Source organism: Hemitrygon akajei, chromosome 21 (genome assembly GCF_048418815.1).
Source record: "Hemitrygon akajei chromosome 21, sHemAka1.3, whole genome shotgun sequence".
NCBI lineage: Eukaryota > Metazoa > Chordata > Chondrichthyes > Myliobatiformes > Dasyatidae > Hemitrygon > Hemitrygon akajei.
Genome location: NC_133144.1, coordinates 831,321 through 855,545, shown reverse-complemented (window position 1 = coordinate 855,545; position 24,225 = coordinate 831,321). Strand labels below are relative to the sequence as shown.

General features: G+C 51.9%; 1 protein-coding gene across 2 annotated transcripts in view; it reads left to right on the top strand.

The window, feature by feature from the left end:
* The window catches only part of snx33 (sorting nexin 33), a 154,183-nt gene that overhangs the window by 28,516 nt on the left and 101,442 nt on the right, over window positions 1-24,225 (top strand). The window contains exon 2 of one of the 2 annotated variants that reach the window (XM_073024696.1): window positions 9,549-12,331. The exons of the other annotated variant lie outside the window; for it this stretch is intronic. Coding sequence (XP_072880797.1) covers window positions 9,549-9,802 — 254 coding nt within the window. The 3' untranslated portion in view covers window positions 9,803-12,331. Of the gene's footprint in view, window positions 1-9,548; window positions 12,332-24,225 lie in introns of those variants that run through there. 2 annotated transcript variants of the gene reach the window in all.

The window sequence follows — 24,225 nt, the reverse complement described above, 5'->3', positions numbered from 1 at the left end:
CTGGCGGATGGCCTGGACCTTGACCGTGTTGGGCTTGGGGAACTGGCGGATGGCCTGGACCTTGACCTTGCTGGGCTTGGGGAACTGGCGGATGGCCTGGACCTTGACCTTGCTGGGCTTGGGGAACTGGCGGATGGCCTGGACCTTGACCTTGCTGGGCTTGGGGAACTGGCGGATGGCCTGGACCTTGTCCGTGTTGGGCTTGGGGAACTGGCGGATGGCCTGGACCTTGACCGTGCTGGGCTTGGGGAACTGGCGGATGGCCTGGACCTTGACCGTGTTGGGCTTGGGGAACTGGCGGATGGCCTGGACCTTGACCGTGTTGGGTTGGGGAACTGGCGGATGGCCTGGACCTTGACCGTGTTGGGCTTGGGGAACTGGCGGATGGCCTGGACCTTGACCTTGCTGGGCTTGGGGAACTGGCGGATGGCCTGGACCTTGACCTTGCTGGGCTTGGGGAACTGGCGGATGGCCTGGACCTTGACCTTGCTGGGCTTGGGGAACTGGCGGATGGCCTGGACCTTGTCCGTGTTGGGCTTGGGGAACTGGCGGATGGCCTGGACCTTGACCGTGTTGGGCTTGGGGAACTGGCGGATGGCCTGGACCTTGACCGTGCTGGGCTTGGGGAACTGGCGGATGGCCTGGACCTTGACCGTGCTGGGCTTGGGGAACTGGCGGATGGCCTGGACCTTGACCGTGCTGGGCTTGGGGAACTGGCGGATGGCCTGGACCTTGACTGTGCTGGGCTTGGGGAACTGACGGATGGCCTGGCCCTTGACCGTGTTGGGTTGGGGAACTGGTGGATGGCCTGGACCTTGACCGTGCTGGGATTGGGGAACTGGCGGATGGCCTGGACCTTGACCGTGCTGGGCTTGGGGAACTGGCGGATGTCCTGGACCTTGACCGTGCTGGGCTTGGGGAACTGGCGGATGGCCTGGACCTTGACCGTGCTGGGCTTGGGGAACTGGCGGATGGCCTGGACCTTGACCTTGCTGGGCTTTGGGAACTGGCGGATGGCCTGGACCTTGACCGTGCTGGGCTTGGGGAACTGGCGGATGGCCTGGACCTTGACCGTGTTGGGCTTGGGGAACTGGCGGATGGCCTGGACCTTGTCCGTGTTGGGCTTGGGGAACTGGCGGATGGCCTGGACCTTGTCCGTGTTGGGCTTGGGGAACTGGTGGATGGCCTGGCCCTTGACCGTGCTGGGCTTGGGGAACTGGCGGATGGCCTGGACCTTGTCCGTGTTGGGCTTGGGGAACTGGCGGATGGCCTGGACCTTGACCGTGTTGGGCTTGGGGAACTGGCGGATGGCCTGGACCTTGACCGTGTTGGGCTTGGGGAACTGGTGGATGGCCTGGTCCTTGACCGTGCTGGGCTTGGGGAACTGGCGGATGGCCTGGACCTTGACCGTGTTGGGCTTGGGGAACTGGTGGATGGCCTGGACCTTGACCGTGCTGGGCTTGGGGAACTGGTGGATGGCGTGGACCTTGACCGTGTTGGGCTTGGGGAACTGGTGGATGGCCTGGACCTTGACCGTGCTGGGCTTGGGGAACTGGCGGATGGCCTGGACCTTGACCGTGTTGGTTTGGGGAACTGGCGGATGGCCTGGCCCTTGACCGTGTTGGTTTGGGGAACTGGCGGATGGCCTGGACCCTGACCGTGCTGGGCTTGGGGAACTGGCAGATGGCCTGGACCTTGACTGTGTTGGTTTGGGGAACTGGTGGATGGCCTGGACCTTGACCGTGCTGGGCTTGGGGAACTGGCAGATGGCCTGGACCTTGACCGTGTTGGGCTTGGGGAACTGGCGGATGGCCTGGACCTTGACCGTGTTGGGTTGGGGAACTGGCGGATGGCCTGGACCTTGACCGTGTTGGGCTTGGGGAACTGGCGGATGGCCTGGACCTTGACCGTGTTGGGTTGGGGAACTGGCGGATGGCCTGGACCTTGACCGTGTTGGGCTTGGGGAACTGGCGGATGGCCTGGACCTTGACCTTGCTGGGCTTGGGGAACTGGCGGATGGCCTGGACCTTGACCTTGCTGGGCTTGGGGAACTGGCGGATGGCCTGGACCTTGACCTTGCTGGGCTTGGGGAACTGGCGGATGGCCTGGACCTTGTCCGTGTTGGGCTTGGGGAACTGGCGGATGGCCTGGACCTTGACCGTGCTGGGCTTGGGGAACTGGCGGATGGCCTGGACCTTGACCGTGTTGGGCTTGGGGAACTGGCGGATGGCCTGGACCTTGACCGTGTTGGGTTGGGGAACTGGCGGATGGCCTGGACCTTGACCGTGTTGGGCTTGGGGAACTGGCGGATGGCCTGGACCTTGACCTTGCTGGGCTTGGGGAACTGGCGGATGGCCTGGACCTTGACCTTGCTGGGCTTGGGGAACTGGCGGATGGCCTGGACCTTGACCTTGCTGGGCTTGGGGAACTGGCGGATGGCCTGGACCTTGTCCGTGTTGGGCTTGGGGAACTGGCGGATGGCCTGGACCTTGACCGTGTTGGGCTTGGGGAACTGGCGGATGGCCTGGACCTTGACCGTGCTGGGCTTGGGGAACTGGCGGATGGCCTGGACCTTGACCGTGCTGGGCTTGGGGAACTGGCGGATGGCCTGGACCTTGACCTTGCTGGGCTTGGGGAACTGGCGGATGGCCTGGACCTTGACCGTGCTGGGCTTGGGGAACTGGCGGATGGCCTGGACCTTGACTGTGCTGGGCTTGGGGAACTGACGGATGGCCTGGCCCTTGACCGTGTTGGGTTGGGGAACTGGTGGATGGCCTGGACCTTGACCGTGCTGGGATTGGGGAACTGGCGGATGGCCTGGACCTTGACCGTGCTGGGCTTGGGGAACTGGCGGATGGCCTGGACCTTGACCGTGCTGGGCTTGGGGAACTGGCGGATGGCCTGGACCTTGACCGTGCTGGGCTTGGGGAACTGGCGGATGGCCTGGACCTTGACCTTGCTGGGCTTTGGGAACTGGTGGATGGCCTGGACCTTGACCTTGCTCGGCTTGGGGAACTGGTGGATGGCCTGGACCTTGACCGTGCTGGGCTTGGGGAACTGGCGGATGGCCTGGACCTTGACCGTGTTGGGCTTGGGGAACTGGCGGATGGCCTGGACCTTGTCCGTGTTGGGCTTGGGGAACTGGCGGATGGCCTGGACCTTGTCCGTGTTGGGCTTGGGGAACTGGTGGATGGCCTGGCCCTTGACCGTGCTGGGCTTGGGGAACTGGCGGATGGCCTGGACCTTGTCCTTTTTGGGCTTGGGGAACTGGTGGATGGCCTGGACCTTGACCGTGTTGGGCTTGGGGAACTGGCGGATGGCCTGGACCTTGTCCGTGTTGGGCTTTGGGAACTGGCGGATGGCCTGGACCTTGACCGTGTTGGGCTTGGGGAACTGGTGGATGGCCTGGACCTTGACCTTGCTGGGCTTGGGGAACTGGTGGATGGCCTGGACCTTGACCTTGCTGGGCTTGGGGAACTGGTGGATGGCCTGGCCCTTGACCGTGCTGGGCTTGGGGAACTGGCGGATGGCCTGGCCCTTGACCGTGCTGGGCTTTGGGAACTGGCGGATGGCCTGGACCTTGACCGTGCTGGGCTTGGGGAACTGGTGGATGGCCTGGACCTTGACCGTGCTGGGCTTGGGGAACTGGTGGATGGCCTGGACCTTGACCGTGCTGGGCTTGGGGAACTGGTGGATGGCCTGGACCTTGACTGTGCTGGGCTTGGGGAACTGGTGGATGGCCTGGACCTTGACCGTGCTGGGCTTGGGGAACTGGCGGATGGCCTGGACCTTGACTGTGCTGGGCTTGGGGAACTGGTGGATGGCCTGGACCTTGACCGTGCTGGGCTTGGGGAACTGGTGGATGGCCTGGACCTTGACTGTGCTGGGCTTGGGGAACTGGTGGATGGCCTGGACCTTGACCGTGCTGGGCTTGGGGAACTGGCGGATGGCCTGGACCTTGACCGTGCTGGGCTTGGGGAACTGGTGGATGGCCTGGACCTTGACCGTGCTGGGCTTGGGGAACTGGTGGATGGCCTGGACCTTGACCGTGCTGGGCTTGGGGAACTGGTGGATGGCCTGGACCTTGTCCGTGCTGGGCTTGGGGAACTGGCGGATGGCCTGGACCTTGTCCGGTAGGGGAACTGCGCCATGTCGGTTGTCTCTGTGGCCCAAGAAGTCAATCTCCATCAGCTCGAACTGGCACTTCGCTGCATTGATTGCCAGTCCGTGGTCGCTCAGGCGTTGGCAGAGCTGGCGCAAATGTGCCACATGCTCTTGGTGCAAACTGCTGGCCACCAGGATATCGTCCAAGTAAATGAAAACATCCCACCGAGTCCATGAGCCTTTGGAAAGTTTGGGCTGCATTCTTGAGACCGAAAGGCATCCTCAAGAATTCAAACAAGCTGAACGGGGTGATGAGGGCTGTCTTGGGCACGTCGTTGGGGTGCACTGGGATCTGACGGTATCCCCTGACCAGGTCGATTTTTGAGAAGATGGTCACTCCATGCAGGTTCACCGAGAAGTCCTGGATGTGGGGTACCAGGTATCTGTCGGCGGTTGTGGCATCATTGAGTCTTCTGTAGTCTCCGCAGGGCCTCCATCCTCCTGCGGACTTGGGCATCGTGTGCAGTGGGGATGCCCACGGGCTGTCTGAGCGGCGTACGAATCCCAGCTCTTCCATCTTACGGAACTCCTCCTTGGCGAGGTGGAGTTTGTTGGGTGGGAGCCTGCGAGCTCGGGCGTGCAGCAGCGGTCCTTGCGTGGGGATGTGGTGCTGCATGCTGTGCTTGGGGTCGGCCGTGGAGAACTGCGGGGTGACTATGGAGGGGAATTCCGCCAACACCCTGGCGAATTCGTTACCCGAGAGGGTCACGGAATCCAGGTGGAGGGCCGGTAGCTTGGCTTCTCCGAGCTGGAAAGTCTGGAACATCTCGGCGTGGACCAAACGCCAGCCTTTTCGGTCAACCAGGAGGCAGTTGGCTTGTAGGAAATCTGCCCCTAGTATTGGCTGTGACACTGCTGCCAACGTGAAAGTCCAAGTGAAACGGCTGGACCCGAAATGCAGTGAGATAGTACGTCAAAATACTGGTGCCATTTGCAGCAGTGAGTTCGGGGCCTGGGACCATGTTACGAGTGTCCATGTTCTTTCTTTTTGAAATTTTTTTAAATTGAAGTTCATCATCAAACAAATATTTCCATAAGATGTATTTCAGACATTGTACATTTATATCATATAATCATATATGTCCCAAACCTCCACATAGTATTTATCTGAGGTATACACTTATACAAAAGAGTGGAAAGAAAAAACAAGCAAAAGGAAAAAATTACGGTATGTACAAGTAGGGAGTGATTTTTTTTTTACAACATATTAATTGATTTGTGAGAATAAAATCAGGCCTATGAGGCATTATGTAGTTAAACTATTTTTCCCAGTATTAATCAAATTGTTTCAGCTTATGATTAACAGATGCTGTTATCTTCTCCATTTTGTAAATGTCCATTGTAATTTCCATCCATGTATTTAAAGTTGGGCTCTCCTGTGATAACCATTTCCTAGTAAAAGTCTTTTTACCAGCCACCAACAGTATATTCATTAAATATTTATCTCTTTTCAACCATTCTTGAGGTATATATCCAAAATAGATGGTCTTACTCTCTAAGGGTATTTCACATTTAAAGATGTCTTGTAAGGCATTGTGTATCCCCCTCCAATAGTTTTTGATAACAGGGCAGTCCCAAAAAATATAATGATTTGCATTTTGATTTCCACAATTTCTCCAGCAAACAGGGAGGTTACTATCATAATGGGATTTCTGAGAGGGTGTAATAAAATATCTTATCAAGTTTTTCCATCCAAATTCCCACCATTTCTGTGAACTGGTACACTTCCATTGATACCTCCATATTATTGTCCATTCTTCCTCAGATATAATTATCCCTCCTTCCTTCTCCCATTTTGTTTTAATGTATGAAGTCCAATGTGTTTTAAGATTTGACAACCCCTTATACATGCTTGAAATGATTCAACTACCATTATCTGAATTATATGCTTTTCTAAATAGCTCTATCAAGCCTTGCCTTGGTTACATTTTTAAGCGTCTTAATAACATATTGTCGCATCTGTAAATACCGATAAAAGTCTTGTTTTTCTAATAAGTGTTTCTCTTTAAGCATTTCAAAACTGAACAGTGTTCCTTCTTTCATTTATATTGCAAAGAACTGTTATTCCTTTAGCTGTCCAGTCCTTAAATCTAGCATCCGATTTATTTGGTGTAAAATTCGAGTCATATGCACACCATTTAAGAATTGCAGTATCTCCCTCTAGATTATATTCTTTTATGGTAGTTTTCCATATTTTAAGAGTCAATTTCACCCATGGGTTATCAATAGTATTTATGTACCTTTGCAGGTTGTTATCAGCCAAAATTGCTTGTATAGGGATGGGAAGTACCCGCTCCTCAATGTTTTTCCATTGAGTGTCATATGATGGGTTGCACCAACATATCACAGCTCTCAACTGTGCTGCAAAATAATAATTTCTAAGAGAAGGTAGGCCCCATCCCCCTTTTCCTTTGCTAATTGCAAAGTTTTGAGATGAACTCTAGGCCTTTTACCCTGCCAAATATACCTTGATAACATCTTGTTCCATTCATTGAATTGATTTTGATTAATCTCTATTGGTAGGGTCTGAAAGAGATATAACAGTCTGGGCAGTATATTCATTTTAATAGACTCAATGCTTGAACTGAGACTGAAAAAAGGAATCAGGTTCCATCTTGCCATATCTTCCTTAATTTTTTTATATAAAGGCTGATAATTACATTCTGATAATTTTGCTAAATCTTTTGGCATAATGATGCCCAAATATTTGAAAGACTCTGTGTGCCATGTCCAGGGGTATTTACTTTCAATTTCTCTTGGTGGGCTATAGTAATATGAAAGTAATTGGGTTTTATCTATGTTGATCTTGTATCCTAATATTTGACCATATTGTTCAAAGGATTGCATCAATTTAGGTAAAGAGTATGTTGGTTGCCCTAGATAGATCAAAATGTCATCCGCATAACAAGCCAATTTATGCTTTGTCCTTTTAATAGTAATTCCCTTGATATCTTCATTTTGTCTGATGTATTGAGCTAATAGTTCCAGATATAATGCGAAGAGTAGCAGTGACCATGCACAACCCTGTCTCGTGCCCCTTTCTAGGGTAAGGCTATTTGATAAATATCCATTGATTTTAATCCTAGCAGTAGGATTGTCATATAGTGTCTGTATAGTTTTAATAATTGTGTCTTGGAAACCAAATCTATGTAAAACTCTGTAAAGAAAATTCCAATTAACTGAATCAAATGCCTTTTCAGTGTCCACACTTATCGCTATTGCTTCGATTTTATTTTTTTGTATATGATCCATAATGTGAAGAGTCCTTCGTATATTGTCTTGTGTTTGGCATTGTCATATAAAACCTGTCTGATCATTACGTATCAGTATGGGTAGAAACTCCTCTAATCGTTTGGCCATAATCTACATTAAGAACGGATATTGGTCTAAATGACCCACATTCCATTTTATCCTTGCCTTCTTTCGGTATAGCTGAGATTATCGCTTCCTTCCAACTGGGTGGCATTTATGCCTTTTTTAGATCCCAATTCAGTGTGGGGAGTAAAACAGGAATTAACTTATTTTTAAATTCTTTATACCACTCTGCCGTATACCCATCTGATCCTGGTGACTTGCTTAATTTAAGCCTACTAATTGCAGCTTTTAATTCAATTTCAGTTATGTCAGCAGTCATCATTCTATTTTGTTGTTCGCTTAAAGCAGGTAACTCTAGAGAATTCAAGAAGGTGTCAATTTGGGTTATGCTTCCCCTTGGAACTTTGGAATATAGAGTTTTGTAAAACATTTCAAAAGCTTCTTGAATTTCTCTTAGCTTATTTTTTTATCATTTTCGTTCTTGGGTCCCTAATTCTATGAATTGTATTCTCTGCTATCTTTTTTTTCAGTTTCCACGCCAGTATTTTCATAGATTTTGATCCACTTTCATAATGGCTCTGTTTCAGAAACATTAATTTTTTCCTGATTTCTTGCATAGCCAAACTATTAATTTCATTCCTAATTCTTTTAATTTTCCTAATGTATCCTGTGCCAAATTCAATTTGTGTTCTTTCTCTAGTTCTTTCAGCTTATTTTGTAATTCCTCTAATGTTTTATTCCTTATTTTTTTTCTTATATGAAGATATTGCTATAATTTTCCCTCTTAAGACAGCCTTCAGAGTATCCCATAAATGGCAGGTGAAACCTCTCCATTATCATTAAATTCTAAGTAGAGACCAATTTCTTTTTAATTTGTTCCTTAAAGTACGTATCATTGAGTAGACTTGAATTTAGTTTCCAAATAGTATTCTTTGGTTGTAGGTCAAAATCAACAGATAAATATATAGGTGCATGGTCACTTCCATCTATTGTCCCAATTCCACGGGTGTTTATTTTGTCCTTGTCTTTTCCAAATGTTATGAAATAGTCTATTCTTCAGAATGGGAGGCAGAATAATGAGTGTAATCCCTTCTGTCCACAAAGATGCATGAACTGAGCACTGACGAGACTGACAGGAGAAATAAGCTTAAAGTTCACAGAAGTTGTCAGAAATAGCACTAGGTCTGAGAGCAGCTCAGATCTCAGCAAAAGCCCAAGAAGTTGATAAGGGACAGTTAAAGGTAAAGGATGAACTTTATTTGTCACATGCATATTGAAAAGTTGAAATCCCCTTGTTGTGTTATTTGAACTCAGGGGCATTTTAGACAGAGATGAGGGAAAATTTCTCAGGTGTGAATCGTAAAACCATTCTCCTGAACTATGGTGACTGGTTCAGGGTTGAGATGGTGAAGCAGGGGCTGGATAGGCAAATAATGAAACAATTCTGTAACAAAAATTCCAGAAGCAGGTACTGAACAACAGGATCAAATTGTACTGACTATTTTTTGATATTTGGTTTAAAAAAAATTGAAATAGGTTTATAATTGCCACATGTACTGAGATTCCGTGAGAGGCTTGTCTTGCAAACTGTTCATTACAGGTGGGTTGAGGTTGAACAAGGTAAATCGATAGCAGAATGCAGAACAAAGTGCAGTGCAGGTAAACAATAACGGGCAAGATCATAACAAGGTAGGTTATGAAGTCAGGTCTATGTACCAGGTAACCATTCAATAGTCCTGTAACGGGATAGAAGCTGCCCTTGAGCCTGGTGGTGCATGCCATCAGGCGTTTCGTATATACTGTCCGACGGGAGGAAGAAGAGAAAGTGGAGGGATGTGTTGAGCTGTGTCCACAAGTCTGCAGTTGCTTGTGGTCACGGCCAGGGCAGATACTTTACCAAAGGGTGCTGCATCGGGATGGGGTGCTTTCTGTGCTGCTTCAGTAAGAGTGGGTGAGGGTCAAAGGAGCAACATTTCTTTAGCCTCCTGAGGAAGTAGGGAGAAGAAGATCAGGGTGTGAGGAGATGGAAAGGGCAGTTGACTGATAGAGTGTGTGTGTGTTGGTGACAGGTGCCTTTGCCAAGGTGAAAGACAGCCAGAGGATGAGTGATGAAGGCAAGATGGACCAGGAGCAGGTGGACGGCATCAAGAGCCGGTGTCGAGTGGTGGGATTCGCTCTCCAGGCTGAGATGAACCATTTCCACAAGCGCAGGATCATTGACTTCAAACACATGATGCAGAACTACCTCCAGCAACAAATCCGATTCTACCAGAGGATCAGCCAGCACCTGGAGCAGACACTGCACTTGTACGACACTCTGTAATCAAGCACTTCCTCCACCCCTGGCTTGGGAAGAAAAGGCACTTGAGATACTTTTGCAGTTCTTGGGAGCCTTTTTTCAAATCCTCTTGTCCCCTCACCCCACAATCCCTTCTGAACTTGCATTACCTTGACCGTCCTAAATCTGTAGGCACTTCCCACAACCCCCCCAAGCATTCCCCAAATCCCTTGACCATTCCCACAACCCCCTCAACCATTCCCCAAATCCCTCAACCATTCCCCAAATCCCTCGACCATTCTCACAACCCCCAAGCATTCCCCAAATCCCTTGACCATTCCCACAACCCCCTCAACCATTCCCCAAATCCCTCGACCATTCCCACAACCCCCTCAACCATTCCCCAAATCCTTCAACCATTCCAACAAAACCCCAACCATTCCCCAAATCTCTCGACCATTCTCACAACCCCCAAGCATTCCCCAAATCCCTTGACCATTCCCACAACCCCCTCAACCATTCCCCAAATCCTTCAACCATTCCCACAAAACCCCAACCATTCCCCAAATCCCTCGACCATTCTCACAACCCCCAAGCATTCCCCAAATCCCTTGACCATTCCCACAACCCCCTCAACCATTCCCCAAATCCCTCGACCATTCCCACAACCCCCTCAACCATTCCCCAAATCCTTCAACCATTCCCACAAAACCCCAACCATTCCCCAAATCTCTCGACCATTCCCACAATCCCCCAACCATTCCCAAAGTCGCCAGATCATTCGGCAAATCGCTTGATCATTCCCACAACTCCCCCTGATCATTCCCAAAATCCCGTATATTCCCAAATCTTTAGACTATTCCAATATTCCAATACTATTTCCAAATCCCTAGACCATTACTCCCATGACCTCCCCTCCGACTACTCCCCAAATCCTTAGACCATTCCACTGTCCCTCTAAACATTCCCCAAATCCATTTACCATTCCCACTATCCCCAACCATTCCCCAAACCTTCGACCATTCCCACAGCCCAGAGCTCCTGGTGCCAGGTTCTGCTTGAGGATGGGCGATCTAGGGGCGACCTGATGCTGTAGTGTTGGTGAAGAACTCTTGCCCCCACTGCCTCCCTCCATGGATGCTGCGGAGCAGTCTACAATTGTGCTTTGAGAGCCAGTGAGGAGCATTGTTCATCCAGTCTGCTGTTAATTGTGATTGCTGTGGATCAGATTAAGAACCAGACCGGACAGCTCTGTGCTCCCCACGTACTGCTTCTGGAAACGTCCATCCTAGGGACACATATAGTACACAGACTCCATTTCTCAACACAGCAGGGGTGTGACGTTCTTCCAGTTTAGGTCACTTCTTCCAGCTTCAAGGTTTACATTAATTCTATGACTTACGAGGGGTGATTGATAAGTTTGTGGCCTGAGGGAGAAGGAGTCAAGTTTAGAAAACCTAGCACATTTATTTTTCAACATAGTCCCCTCCTACGTGTACACACTGTCCAGAGTCGTGCAGCACACAGATCCCTTCTTCGTAGAAATGGTCCACAGCAGGGGTGATTGAAAAGCTCGTGGCCCAAGGGAGAAGGAGAATAGTTATACAGCTCTTGTTACATGCACGTGCAGTTCAACTCTTTATGCAAGAAAGTTTGAAGTTAATAACTCATCTCCAGTGCATGACGCCAATTTCTACAAAGAAGGGATCCGTATGCTCCATGACCGCTGGACTAAGTGTGTAAATGTAGGAAAAATAAATGTGCTAGGTTTTCTAAAATTGACTCCTTCTACCTTGGGCCACAAACTTATCAATCACTCCTCGTAGACAACATGCCTTCTTCCTCGTTTCCACCCCTAACCTCTGATATTGTAGTAAAGGTATGTTTTTGTACAGTGTTTAATCTTTTCTCTGTACAGGGAGACTTGTAATGATAGAGGAGCATATAGTTTTCCAAGTGTGTGTGAACTGTGGGAAGAGTTGGTGCTAACAACCACATTGCACAAGGTTGAGAATGCTTGCTGGGACATATCACAGGCTTCCACTGTGTAAGTGGATGTGAGGAGCACAACGTAAACGACGGAGTGGTTAGCCAGCAGTGACAGCAGGTAACAAGGCAGACTGAGTTTCAGATCTGTCAGAGGGTTGCGACCCCCAAGTGTGGTGTAGCTGCCAGGTGTGTGGTGTGACAGATGGCAGGGTCGACTGCCCCACTGCACATTAGATTCTTCCCTTTAAAGTGGTTCCATTACAGCACTGCAGATTTCCTTCAACTGGACACTCACAGTCTGCATTGTGGCTGAAAATTAATACTCTGGATAAGCAAGTGACATAGTGGGACCCGTACTGTGCTGTGGAGCAGCTATGGAGGATGGCTGTTGGTGAGCAGCACACTTACAGGCGGAGTGGGCTGCTGCTTGCCTTCACACCCACCTCTTGGGGTAAAACACAGCGGGGGCCAATTCTGTCGATGTGTCCACACTGCCGAGTCTACACCGCGAGTCCGCGCCTAACGGTATCACCGATTATGGGATCGTAGAGAGGGCTTCCTGGTGTGGAGGGTGGGGGAGAGTGGGCTCCCTGGTGGGGGAGATGGGGGAGAGTGGGCTCCCTGGTGGGGGAGATGGGGGAGAGTGGGCTCCCTGGTGTGGGGGATGGGGGAGAGTGGGCTCCCTGGTGTGGAGGGATGAGGGGGAGTGGGCTCCCTGGTGTGGGGGGATGGGGGATTGAGGGCTCCCTGGTGTGGGGGGATGGGGGAGAGTGGGCTCCCTGGTGTGGAGGGATGGGGGAGAGTGGGCTCCCTGGTGTGGAGGGTGGGGGAGAGTGGGCTCCCTGGTGTGGGGAGATGGGGGATAGAGGGCTCCCTGGTGTGGGGGGATGGGGGAGAGTGGGCTCCCTGTGTGGAGGGATGGGGGAGAGTGGGCTCCCTGTGTGGAGGGATGGGGGAGAGTGGGCTCCCTGTGTGGAGGGATGGGGGAGAGTGGGCTCCCTGGTGTGGGAGGTGTGGGAGAGTGGGCTGCCTGGTGTGGAGGGTGGGGGAGAGTGGGCTCCCTGGTGTGGAGGGATGGGGGAGAGTGGGCTCCCTGGTGTGGAGGGATGGGGGAGAGTGGGCTCCCTGTGTGGAGGGATGGGGGAGAGTGGGCTCCCTGGTGTGGAGGGATGGGGGAGAGTGGGCTCTCTGTGTGGAGGGATGGGGGAGAGTGGGCTCCCTGTGTGGAGGGATGGGGGAGAGTGGGCTCCCTGGTGTGGAGGGTGGGGGAGAGTGGGCTGCCTGGTGTGGGAGAGTGGGCTCCCTGGTGTGGGGGGATGGGGGAGAGTGGGCTCCCTGGTGTGGAGGGTGTTGGAGAGTGGGCTCCCTGGTGTGGGAGAGTGGGCTCCCTGGTGTGGGGAGATGGGGGAGAGTGGGCTCCCTGGTGTGGGAGAGTGGGCTCCCTGGTGTGGGGGGATGGGGGATAGAGGGCTACCTGGTGTGGGGGGATGGGGGAGAGTGGGCTCCCTGGTGTGGAGGGTGGGGGCGAGTGGGCTCCCTGGTGTGGAGGGATGGGGGAGAGTGGGCTCCCTGGTGTGGAGGGTGGGGGCGAGTGGGCTCCCTGGTGTGGAGGGTGGGGGAGAGTGGGCTCCCTGGTGTGGGGAGATGGGGGAGAGTGGGCTCCCTGGTGTGGAGGGATGGGGGAGAGTGGGCTCCCTGGTGTGGAGGGTGTGGGAGAGTGGGCTCCCTGGTGTGGGGGGATGGGGGATAGAGGGCAACCTGGTGTGGGGGGATGGGGGAGAGTGGGCTCCCTGGTGTGGAGGGTGGGGGCGAGTGGGCTCCCTGGTGTGGAGGGATGGGGGAGAGTGGGCTCCCTGGTGTGGAGGGTGGGGGAGAGTGGGCTCCCTGGTGTGGGGAGATGGGGGAGAGTGGGCTCCCTGGTGTGGAGGGATGGGGGAGAGTGGGCTCCCTGGTGTGGAGGGTGTGGGAGAGTGGGCTCCCTGGTGTGGGAGAGTGGGTTCCCTGGTGTGGGGGGTGTGGGAGAGTGGGCTCCCTGGTATGGGGGAGAGTGGGCTCCCTGGTATGGGGGAGAGTGGGCTCCCTGGTGTGGGAGAGTGGGCTCCCTGGTGTGGGGGATGGGGGAGAGTGGGCTGCCTGGTGTGGGGGGTGTGGGAGAGTGGGCTCCCTGGTGTGGGGGGATGGGGGAGAGTGGGCTCCCTGGTGTGGAGGGATGGGGGAGAGTGGGCTCCCTGGTGTGGGAGAGTGGGCTCCCTGGTGTGGGGGGATGGGGGAGAGTGGGCTCCCTGGTGTGGGGGGGTTGGGGAGAGTGGGCTCCCTGGTGTGGAGGGTGGGGGAGAGTGGGCTGCCCGGTGTGGGGGATGGGGGAGAGTGGGCTGCCCGGTGTGGGGGATGGGGGAGAGTGGGCTCCCTGGTGTGGAGGGATGTGGGAGAGTGGGCTCCCTGGTGTGGGGGATGGGGAAGAGTGGGCTCCCTGGTGTGGAGAGTGGGCTCCCTGGTGGGGGGGGTGGGGGAGAGTGGGCTCCCTGGTTTGGAGGGTGGGGGAGAGTGGGCTCCCTGGTGTGGAGGGATGGGGGCGAGTGGGCTCCCTGGTGTGGGGGGATGGGGGCGAGTGGGCTCCCTGGTGTGGGGGGTGGGGGCAAGTGGGCTCACTGGTGTGGGAGGTGTGGGAGAGTGGGCTGCCTGGTGTGGGGGGATGGGGGAGAGTGGGCTCCCTGGTGTGGAGGGTGGGGGAGAGTGGGCTCCCTGGTGTGGAGGGATGGGGGAGAGTGGGCTCCCTGGTGTGGAGGGTGGGGGAGAGTGGGCTCCCTGGTGTGGAGGGATGGGGGAGAGTGGGCTCCCTGGTGTGGAGGGTGGGGGAGAGTGGGCTCCCTGGTGTGGGGGGATGGGGGAGAGTGGGCTCCCTGGTGTGGGGGGATGGGGGAGAGTGGGCTCCCTGGTGTGGAGAGTGGGCTCCCTGGTGGGGGGGGTGGGGGAGAGTGGGCTCCCTGGTGTGGGGAGATGGGGGAGAGTGGGCTCCCTGGTGTGGAGGGTGGGGGAGAGTGGGCTCCCTGGTGTGGGGGGATGGGGGAGAGTGGGCTCCCTGGTGTGGGGGGATGGGGGAGAGTGGGCTCCCTGGTGTGGAGAGTGGGCTCCCTGGTGGGGGGGTGGGGGAGAGTGGGCTCCCTGGTGTGGGGAGATGGGGGAGAGTGGGCTCCCTGGTGTGGAGGGTGGGGGAGAGTGGGCTGCCTGGTGTGGGAGAGTGGGCTCCCTGGTGTGGGGGGATGGGGGAGAGTGGGCTCCCTGGTGTGGGGAGATGGGGGAGAGTGGGCTCCCTGGTGTGGAGGGTGGGGGAGAGTGGGCTCCCTGGTGTGGGAGAGTGGGCTCCCTGGTGTGGGGAGATGGGGGAGAGTGGGCTCCCTGTTGTGGGGAGATGGGGGAGAGTGGGCTGCCTGGTGTGGGAGAGTGGGCTCCCTGGTGTGGGGGGATGGGGGAGAGTGGGCTCCCTGGTGTGGGGAGATGGGGGAGAGTGGGCTCCCTGGTGTGGAGGGATGGGGGAGAGTGGGCTGCCTGGTGTGGGAGAGTGGGCTCCCTGGTGTGGGGGGATGGGGGAGAGTGGGCTCCCTGGTGTGGGGAGATGGGGGAGAGTGGGCTCCCTGGTGTGGAGGGTGGGGGAGAGTGGGCTCCCTGGTGTGGAGGGATGGGGGCGAGTGGGCTCCCTGGTGTGGGGGGATGGGGGCGAGTGGGCTCCCTGGTGTGGGGGGATGGGGGCGAGTGGGCTCCCTGGTGTGGGGGGATGGGGGAGAGTGGGCTCCCTGGTGTGGGGGGTGGGGGCAAGTGGGCTCACTGGTGTGGTAGGTGTGGGAGAGTGGGCTGCCTGGTGTGGGGGGATGGGGGAGAGTGGGCTCCCTGGTGTGGGGGGATGGGGGAGAGTGGGTTCCCTGGTGTGGGGGGGTTGGGGAGAGTGGGCTCCCTGGTGTGGGGGGTGGGGGCAAGTGGGCTCACTGGTGTGGGAGAGTGGGGGAGAGTGGGCTCCCAGGTGGGGGCGAGTGGGCTCACTGGTGTGGGGGATGGGGGGAGAGTGGGGGATGGGGGAGAGTGGGCTCCCTGGTGTGGGGGGTGTGGGCAAGTGGGCTCACTGGTGTGGGAGGTGGGGGAGAGTGGGCTGCCCGGTGTGGGGGGTGGCCATGACTCTAAAACATTCCGTCAGGAAAGAACTTCTTCGTAAGTCCATCCCTCTGACTGGGGTAAAGGCCGCCGACAGCAGCTCACTGGAGTCCTGAGTCCTGGGGCATGGGAATGTGGATCAACATATCTGCTCTCGCCACAGCACTTCATATGTATTCTAGGTGAAGCTCCTTCCTCTCCTAACAAAGGCCTCTGTTGGTGTTCTGTAGGCTCTGGGTTTTAGGGAATGGGGTCCCATGCCCAACCATCTCCATTTGCAGCAGGGTTTCATATTGTCCATGGTCAAGTTCAGCTGTGACTGCTTTCCCCTAACTCTACCCAGAAAGCAAGGCTCAGCTCGGCCTCCATGGAGAAACCTCGGATACCTCCCCAGGCTCCGACTTCCCCCACACGTTAGGCCCTCCCCAGGCACCCACTCTGCAGGACCTCAATCCCCCTCTGCCGGCCTTGAAACCATTCGTGCTGCACTTCTTCGGGGAACTGGGGCTCACTAATTCCCCAGTCTGCGACTCCGATCCTTTCCCGCTCCACGCAGGCTGAGGGAGATTTTCCCAGGGAAGAACCCCCCCACCCCTCATTTGGTGCCAAGCTGCTGCTCTTGGCGTAGCCGAGGGCAGCCACACCAACGGCTCAGGAATGCCGAGCCGGTACGCGCGGGAGCTTGGTGTCAGCGGGCATCCCAGGCGGGAGGTACGGCACTGGGAGAGGGAAGGACCCTGGCCTTCCCACTGTGGGACGGCCGAACTGGTTCACAGACATCAGCAGGTGAACACATCGACAGACACTCATCCCCTGGGGTTGGGTTACAGCTCAAACAACAAGGTGGATTGGATCGGTCTTCTTACAGCAAGCTCGCACCACGAGGTGTTTTTATCACGTGACACAGTGAAATAATAAAATGAACTGGTAAAACACAGAAATTGGGGTTTTGTTCACTGACCTACACAATGACAAACTAATGGGACATTTTTAATGCTGGCTTTCCCCTCTGCAGCCCCTCCCTCCCTCACCCTCTCCCCTGCCCTGGGACCATACCTACCCCCTCTCCTCCCTCCCTCCCTTACCCTCTTACCTGCCCTGGGACCATACCTACCCCCTCTCCTCCCTCCCTCACCCTCTCCCCTGCCCTGGGACTATACCCACCCCCTCTCCTCCCTCCCTCACCCTCTCCCCTGCCCTGGGACTATACCCACCCCCTCTCCTCCCTCCCTCACCCTCTCCCCTGCCCTGGGACTATACCCATCCCCTCTCCTTCCTCCCTCACCCTCTCCCCTGCCCTGGGACTATAATCGTCTCCAGGTTTTGGTCGGACAGCCGCAGAAGATTGTAAAGGCCTCACTGCCTTGGAACCCCCCCCAGTGTTTACAGACACACAGGAGATGGGGGTGGGGGGGAGCCCTATATGTTTCATGGTCCCTGGTTTAAAACAGGCTGTCAAAGGAATCCATGCTGTCCCATACTTCAGCCCATTCTGTACAGAAGCAGTAACCCCAGACAATGACCCCCCTATTCCTGCCCATCTCAGTGGCCCAAGGTTCCCATTCCTGTTCCAACATGTCAATCCTTGATCTCCTCTTGTGTCGAGATGAGGCCACACCCTCAGGGTGGAGGAGCAGCATCTTATATTGCATCTGCATACCTCCAACCTGATGGCATGAACATCGATTTCTCCTGCCAGTAAAAAATTCCTCCCCCTTCCCTCTTCTATTCCCACTCTGGCCTCTTCCTACTTCTCGTCTGCCTATCACCTCCCGCTGGGTCCCCTCCTCCTTCCCGTTCACCAATGGCTCACTCTGCTCTTCTATCAGATTCCTTCATCTCCAGCCTCTAACTTTCCTCCCCACCTGACTTCACCTACCAACTTCTAGCTATCCTCCCCTAACCCCCCCCCCCCCCAATCTTTTTATTCTGGTATCTTTCCAGTCCTGAAGAAGGGTCTCGTCCTGACTGTTTATTCATTTCCACAGATGCTGCCTGATCTGCTGAGTTCCTCCAGCATTTTGTGTGTTGTTTTGTATTTTCCAGAATCTTCAGAGTTTACGTTTACAATGTCTTTCCTGTAACGGTAACCAAAGCTGTTCTCAATATTCCGGGTGTGACCTTGTCAACACCCTGGACATCTTAGTGCACTGGGTTGAACAGATTTCTATCCTTGGCCCACTTACTCAATTAACTCAAGATTGTTTAATCTCATTTCCTGTACAAAAATGTAAAGGACAATGAAATAATTGTTACTCTGGATCCAATGCAGCATAAAAACACAGAAGGTGAAGAACAATAATAATAAAAGCATTACATGTAACTACACAAGTGAGCTTATATAGAGCACTGTGCAAGTCTTTTATGTCTATATTCTACGTACATATTCCTGAGACATTCCCAACGTACTTTGCTATATATATATAAAGCTAGGGTGCCTCAGAATGTTGTATTTGTCAACGTGAAGCAGAGAGCGAGGCTGTAAATCTGGTGGGAGCAAACGATGTTGGGAATAGTGAGGGGGTGCCAATGGAGGGGTGTGGAACAGGTGACAGAGAAGCAGTAATTGAATTGGGGGGTGGGTTGGCATGGGTACAGACACACCCAGCCCTGAGACACCAGACAAGGTCATTTGATTCTAAACAAGATTTATTGTTTATTACAGAATGTCTCTCCCGCTCCCTTCCCCTTTTCCCAACCATGATTCCCCTCTCCCAGCCCCCTTCCCACTCTCAGTCCATAACAGAGGCCAATGTCAAAATCACTCACATATGTCATGAATTTTTTTGTGCAACAGTACAGTGCATAAAATTATTACAGTATTGTGCATCCAAGCTCTATACGTGTAACAGTGGAAGACTTTTAACAGCACTGTACATAGATTGTCCATAAAGTGACTCTGCCCTGGAGTCTCTGTATATCAGGTGTTTGACAGGAAGTGGTTAGTGACACTGCTATAATAGATAACTTTCTTCACTATGACATCACTCAGCTGCAGAATTACATTTTCATCCAAATCGTTTCCATAAATGGTGAACAACAAGGGGACCATCACCAACTCCTACGGCACATCACTAGTCACAGGTGTCCAGTTCAAAACAACATCTTCCATCTTCAGCCTATTGAGTCTGTTCTGCAATTCCATCGTTATTAACCCTCTCAACCCCATTCTCCGTCCATCGTTATTAACCCTCTCAACTCCAATCTCCTGTCCATCATTATTAACCCTCTCAACCCCATTCTGTCCATCATTATCAACCCTCTCAACCCCATTCTCCTGTCCATCATTATTAACCCTCTCAACTCCACTCTCCTGCCTTCTCCACATTATCTTTGAGGACCTGACTAATGAAGAACCTATCAATCTCTGTTTTAAATATGCTCAATGATTTGACCTCCATAGCTGTCCGTAGCAATGAGTTCCACAAATTCACCACCCACTAGCTAAAGAAATTCCTGATCTCTATTCTGAGGCCATGCCCTCTGGTTCTAGACTCCCTCACTATAGGGGACATCCATGTACGCTCTATCTAGGCCTTTCAATATTCAAAAGATTGCAATGAGATCCCACCTCATTCTTCTAAACTCCAGCAAGTACAGGCCCAGAGCCATCAAACATTCCTCATATGTTAACCCTGTCATTCCCGGGAACTTTCATGAACCTCCTCTGGACCCTAGATAGCTCTCCTGGATCCCATACAATCTAATCCCACCTTCTGGTCTACATTTCCATGCAGGACCTTGTGGAAGGCTATGCTGAGTGCCATATGAAGTGCAGGAACGTAAAACAACAGTTGTCTAGTGCATGCTTCATTTCAGCAGTGAAAAGGAGGCTACAACTTGGCCATGGATGGTCCCGGGGCCAGATGTTAAAGGAGGAAGGCTGGACGTGGGGCTAGCAACCCCATCCCATAAAAAACCCAGAGCTACAGATGTGCCAAAGACCTGCATCCCTGCAAACAGAGGGAAACAGGACCAAGATGGACCACAACTGGAGATCACATGAAAGAGTGGCTCAGGATGGAGGACAGTGGCCAATACCCTAGCACGGGCAATGGGGCTTAAGGAAGGAAGAGGAACATATGAATTTCTGCCTCATCTGGAGTGCATGCTTAGGTCTCTTGGGGAGGTGTAGAGACAAGAGTTGCAGGGGAAAGTGCTGGGAGAGCCTATAGGAATAGACTCGGAACAAGAGCTGTTCAACAGAGCTCAACAAAGGGACAGTTGTTACTGGGGTCTGTGCAAGTGCTCACGGCTGCATCTTTGGTCTGAAAAAGTGGGAAGAATTGAGAAAGAAGGTGTTGAGGATAAAAACAAATTCTGCCAAGGGAGGAGAGCTGGAATTTACAGTTGCAATCATGCTCTGCCCATCCGTCTTTCCAACCACTGTCCCCGCTGAACTCCCATCCCGTCCCTGTAGACCGCTTTACGCTGGCGATCTGTCCAATGCCTCCCTATCACCTACAAACCCCTATCCCTCCCCATCTATCACTTGGATCTCGTAAGGATGACTTGCAATGGACTGAAAAGCTTCAGACACTTTAAAGGTCTTTTTTAGACAACTGTTTTGCATCATTTGAACAACTGTCTGCAAAGTTTAATCTATCCAACACTCATTTCTTTAGATATTTGCAAATTAGACATTTTATCCGCCCTCTGATAGCAAACTCCCCTGAGACACCTGACACAAACGTCATTGATATATTTCTCTGTTTGAATCCGTTGTGCAAAGGTCTAATATCTTTTATCTGCGACAAGCTGGCGGCTCTGAGGCGAGCCTCTCCTGACAAAATTAAAACTGCCTGGGAGCAAGATTTAAATTTTTCAATGTCAGATGAGGTATGGGATGAAGTCCTCAAATTAGTTAACTCGACCTCTTTACGTGCCTGCCACTGCTTGTTACAGTTCAAGGTCGTACACAGGGCCTTTACGTCTAAAACTAAATTATCTCACATTTACCTAGATGTAAATCCCTGTTGCGACAAATGCAAAATGGGGGAGGCTTCCCCTATCCATATGTGCTGGACATGCCCTAGTTTGGAAAAATACTGGAAAGATGTCTTCCAAACTCGGTCCCAAATACTTTGCCTCTCTGTTGGCCAGGTGCACAGTTTTGCTCAGGTGGAGGGATGTTGCCCCGCCCTCCCACGCTCAGTGGCTCAGGGACATCATGTCCAGTCTACACCTTGAGAAGATCCACTATTCAATCCTCAATTCGGACATGAAGTTCCAAAAGATGTGGGGACCCTTTCTTGAATATTTTCAAAATTCCCAGCCAGACTAAAGGTCCATTCTCTCTCCCTTTCCTCAGTACATAAATCCCTGACCTCCAGCATTTTTCGGTAAAACTCTTCGAACTCAAATTTGTTATCATACAACAGAGAAAAATACACCTTCTCTATACCAATGCAGCTCTGTGGGGACAAAGGTTCTGTTTAACCCTTTTTGAGAATGTATTGCTGGCTTGGAGTTGGGACGGGGAGGGGTGGGGTGATAATGTTTGTACCATGGGTGCATCTCTTTCATGAATGTGAAATGTACATTTGATACATTCATTATGCACTGCACAATTCTCCGTTATGCTATGTTCTCTTTATTTAAAAAATAAAATATTGAGGGAAAAAAAGCTAGAGAATGCAGATGTTAAGGAAGAGGATGTGCTGGAGCTTTTGGAAAGCATCAAGTTGGATACGTCACCGGGACTGGACAGGATGTACCCAGGCTACTGTGGGAGGCGAGGGAAGAGATTACTGAGCCTCTGGCAATGATCTTTAGAAACATAGAAAATAGGTGCAGGAGTAGGCCATTCAGCCCTTCGAGCCTGCACCACCATTCAGTATGATCATGGCTGATCATCCAACTCAGAACCCTGTACCTGATTTCTCTCCATACCCCCTGATCCCTTTAGCCACAAGGGCCATATCTAACTTCCTCTTAAATATAGCCAATGAACTGGCCTCAACTGTTTCCTGTGGCAGAGAATTCCACAGATTCACCACTCTCTGTGTGAAGAAGTTTTTCCTCATCTCGGTCCTAAAAGGCTTCCCCTTTATCCTTAAACTGTGACCCCTCATTCTGGACTTCCCCAACATCGGAAACAATCTTCCTGCATCTAGCCTGTCCAATCCCTTCAGAATTTTATACGTTTCAATAAGATCCCCCCTCAATCTTCTAAATTCCAGTGAGTATAAGCCTAGTCGATCCAGTCTTTCTTCATGTGAAAGTCCTGCCATCCCAGGAATCAATCTGGTGAACCTTCTCTGTACTCCCTCTATGGAAAGAATGTCTTTCCTCAGATTAGGGGACCAAAACTGCACACAATACTCTAGGTGCAGTCTCACCAAGGCCTTGTACAACTGCAGTAGAACCTCCCTGCTCCTGTACTCAAATCCTTTTGCTATGAATGCCAACATACCATTTGCCTTTTTCACCACCTGCTGTACCTGCATGCCCACCTTCAATGACTGGTGTACAATGACACCCAGGTCTCGTTGCACCTCCCCTTTTCCTAATCGGCCACCGTTCAGATAATAATCTGTTTTCCTGTTCTTGCAACCAAAGTGGATAACCTCACATTTATCCACATTAAATTGCATCTGCCATGAATTTGCCCACTCACCTAACCTATCCAAGTCACCCTGCATCCTCTTAGCATCCTCCTCACAGCTAACACTGCCGCCCAGCTTCGTGTCATCCACAAACTTGGAGATGCTGCATTTAATTCCCTTGTCAAATCATTAATATATATTGTAAACAACTGGGGTCCCAGCACTGAGCCTTGTCAGTCATTTGCCAGTCTATCTTAGCTAATTCACATCTCATACCTTCAAAGTTACCCTTCTTTAAGTTCAGAACCTTTGTTTCTGAATTAACTATGTCACTCTCCATCTTAATGAAGAATTCCACCATATTATGGTCACTCTTACCCAAGGGGCCTCACACGACAAGATTGCTAACTAACCCTTCCTCATTGCTCAATACCCAATCTAGAATGGCCTGCTCTCTAGTTGGTCCCTCGACATGTTGGTTCAGAAAACCATCCTGCATACATTCCAAGAAATCCTCTTCCTCAGCACCCTTACCAATCTGATTCACCCAATCTATATGTAGATTGAAGTCACCCATTATAACTACTGTTCCTTTATTGCACGCATTTCTAATTTCCTGTTTAATGCCATCCCCAACCTCACTGCTACTGTTAGGTGACCTGTACACAACTCACACCAGCGTTTTCTAACCCTTAGTGTTATGCAGCTCTACCCATATCGATTCCACATCCTCCAGGCTAATGTCCTTCCTTTCTATTGCATTAATCTCCTCTCTAACCAGCAATGCTACCCCACCTCCTTTTCTTTCCTGTCTATCCCTCCTGAATATTGAATATCCCTGGATGTTGAGCTCCCATCTTTGGTCACCCTGGAGCCATGTCTCTGTGATCCCAACTATATCATATTCATTAATAACTATCTGCACATTCAATTCATCCACCTTGTTACGAATGCTCCTCACATTGACACACAAAGCCTTCAGGCTTGTTTTTACAACACTCTTAGTTAGCCCTTATACAATTATGTTGAAAAGTGGCTCTTTTTGCTTTTTGCCCTGGATTTGCCTGCCTGCCACTTTTACTTTTCACCTTACTACTTTTTGCTTCTATCCTCATTTTACATCCCTCTGTCTCTCTGCACTTGTTCCCATCCCCCTGCCACATTAGTTTAAAGCCTCCTGAACAGCAGTAGCAAACGCTCCCCCTAGGACATTGGTTCCAGTCCAGCCCAGGTGCAGATCGTCCTGTTTATACCGGTCCCACCTCCCCCAGAACTGGTTCCAATGCCCCAGAAATTTGAATTCCTCCCCCTTGCACCATTTTTCAACCACGTATTCATCTGAAATATCCTCCTATTTCTACTCTGACTAGCATGTGGCACTGGTAGTAATCCAGAGATTATTACCTTTGTGGTCCTACTTTTTAGTTTATCTCCTAACTCCCCAAATTCACCTTGTAGGACCCTCATCCCATTTTTTACCTATATCGTTGGTACCTATGTGCACCACGACCACTGGCTGTTCACCCTCCCACTCCAGAATGTCCTGCAGCCTGATGAATTTGCATCATCAATGAGTACGGGAGAGGTTCCGGATGATTGGAGGGTTGCGGATGTCGTTCCCTTATTCAAGAAAGGGAGTAGGGATAGCCCAGGAAATTATAGGCTAGCGAGTCTTACTTCAGTGGTTGGTAAGTTGATGATGAAGATCCTGAGAGGCAGGATTTATGAACATTTGGAGAAACATAATATGATTAGGAGTAGTCAGCATAGCTTTGTGAAAGTCAGGTC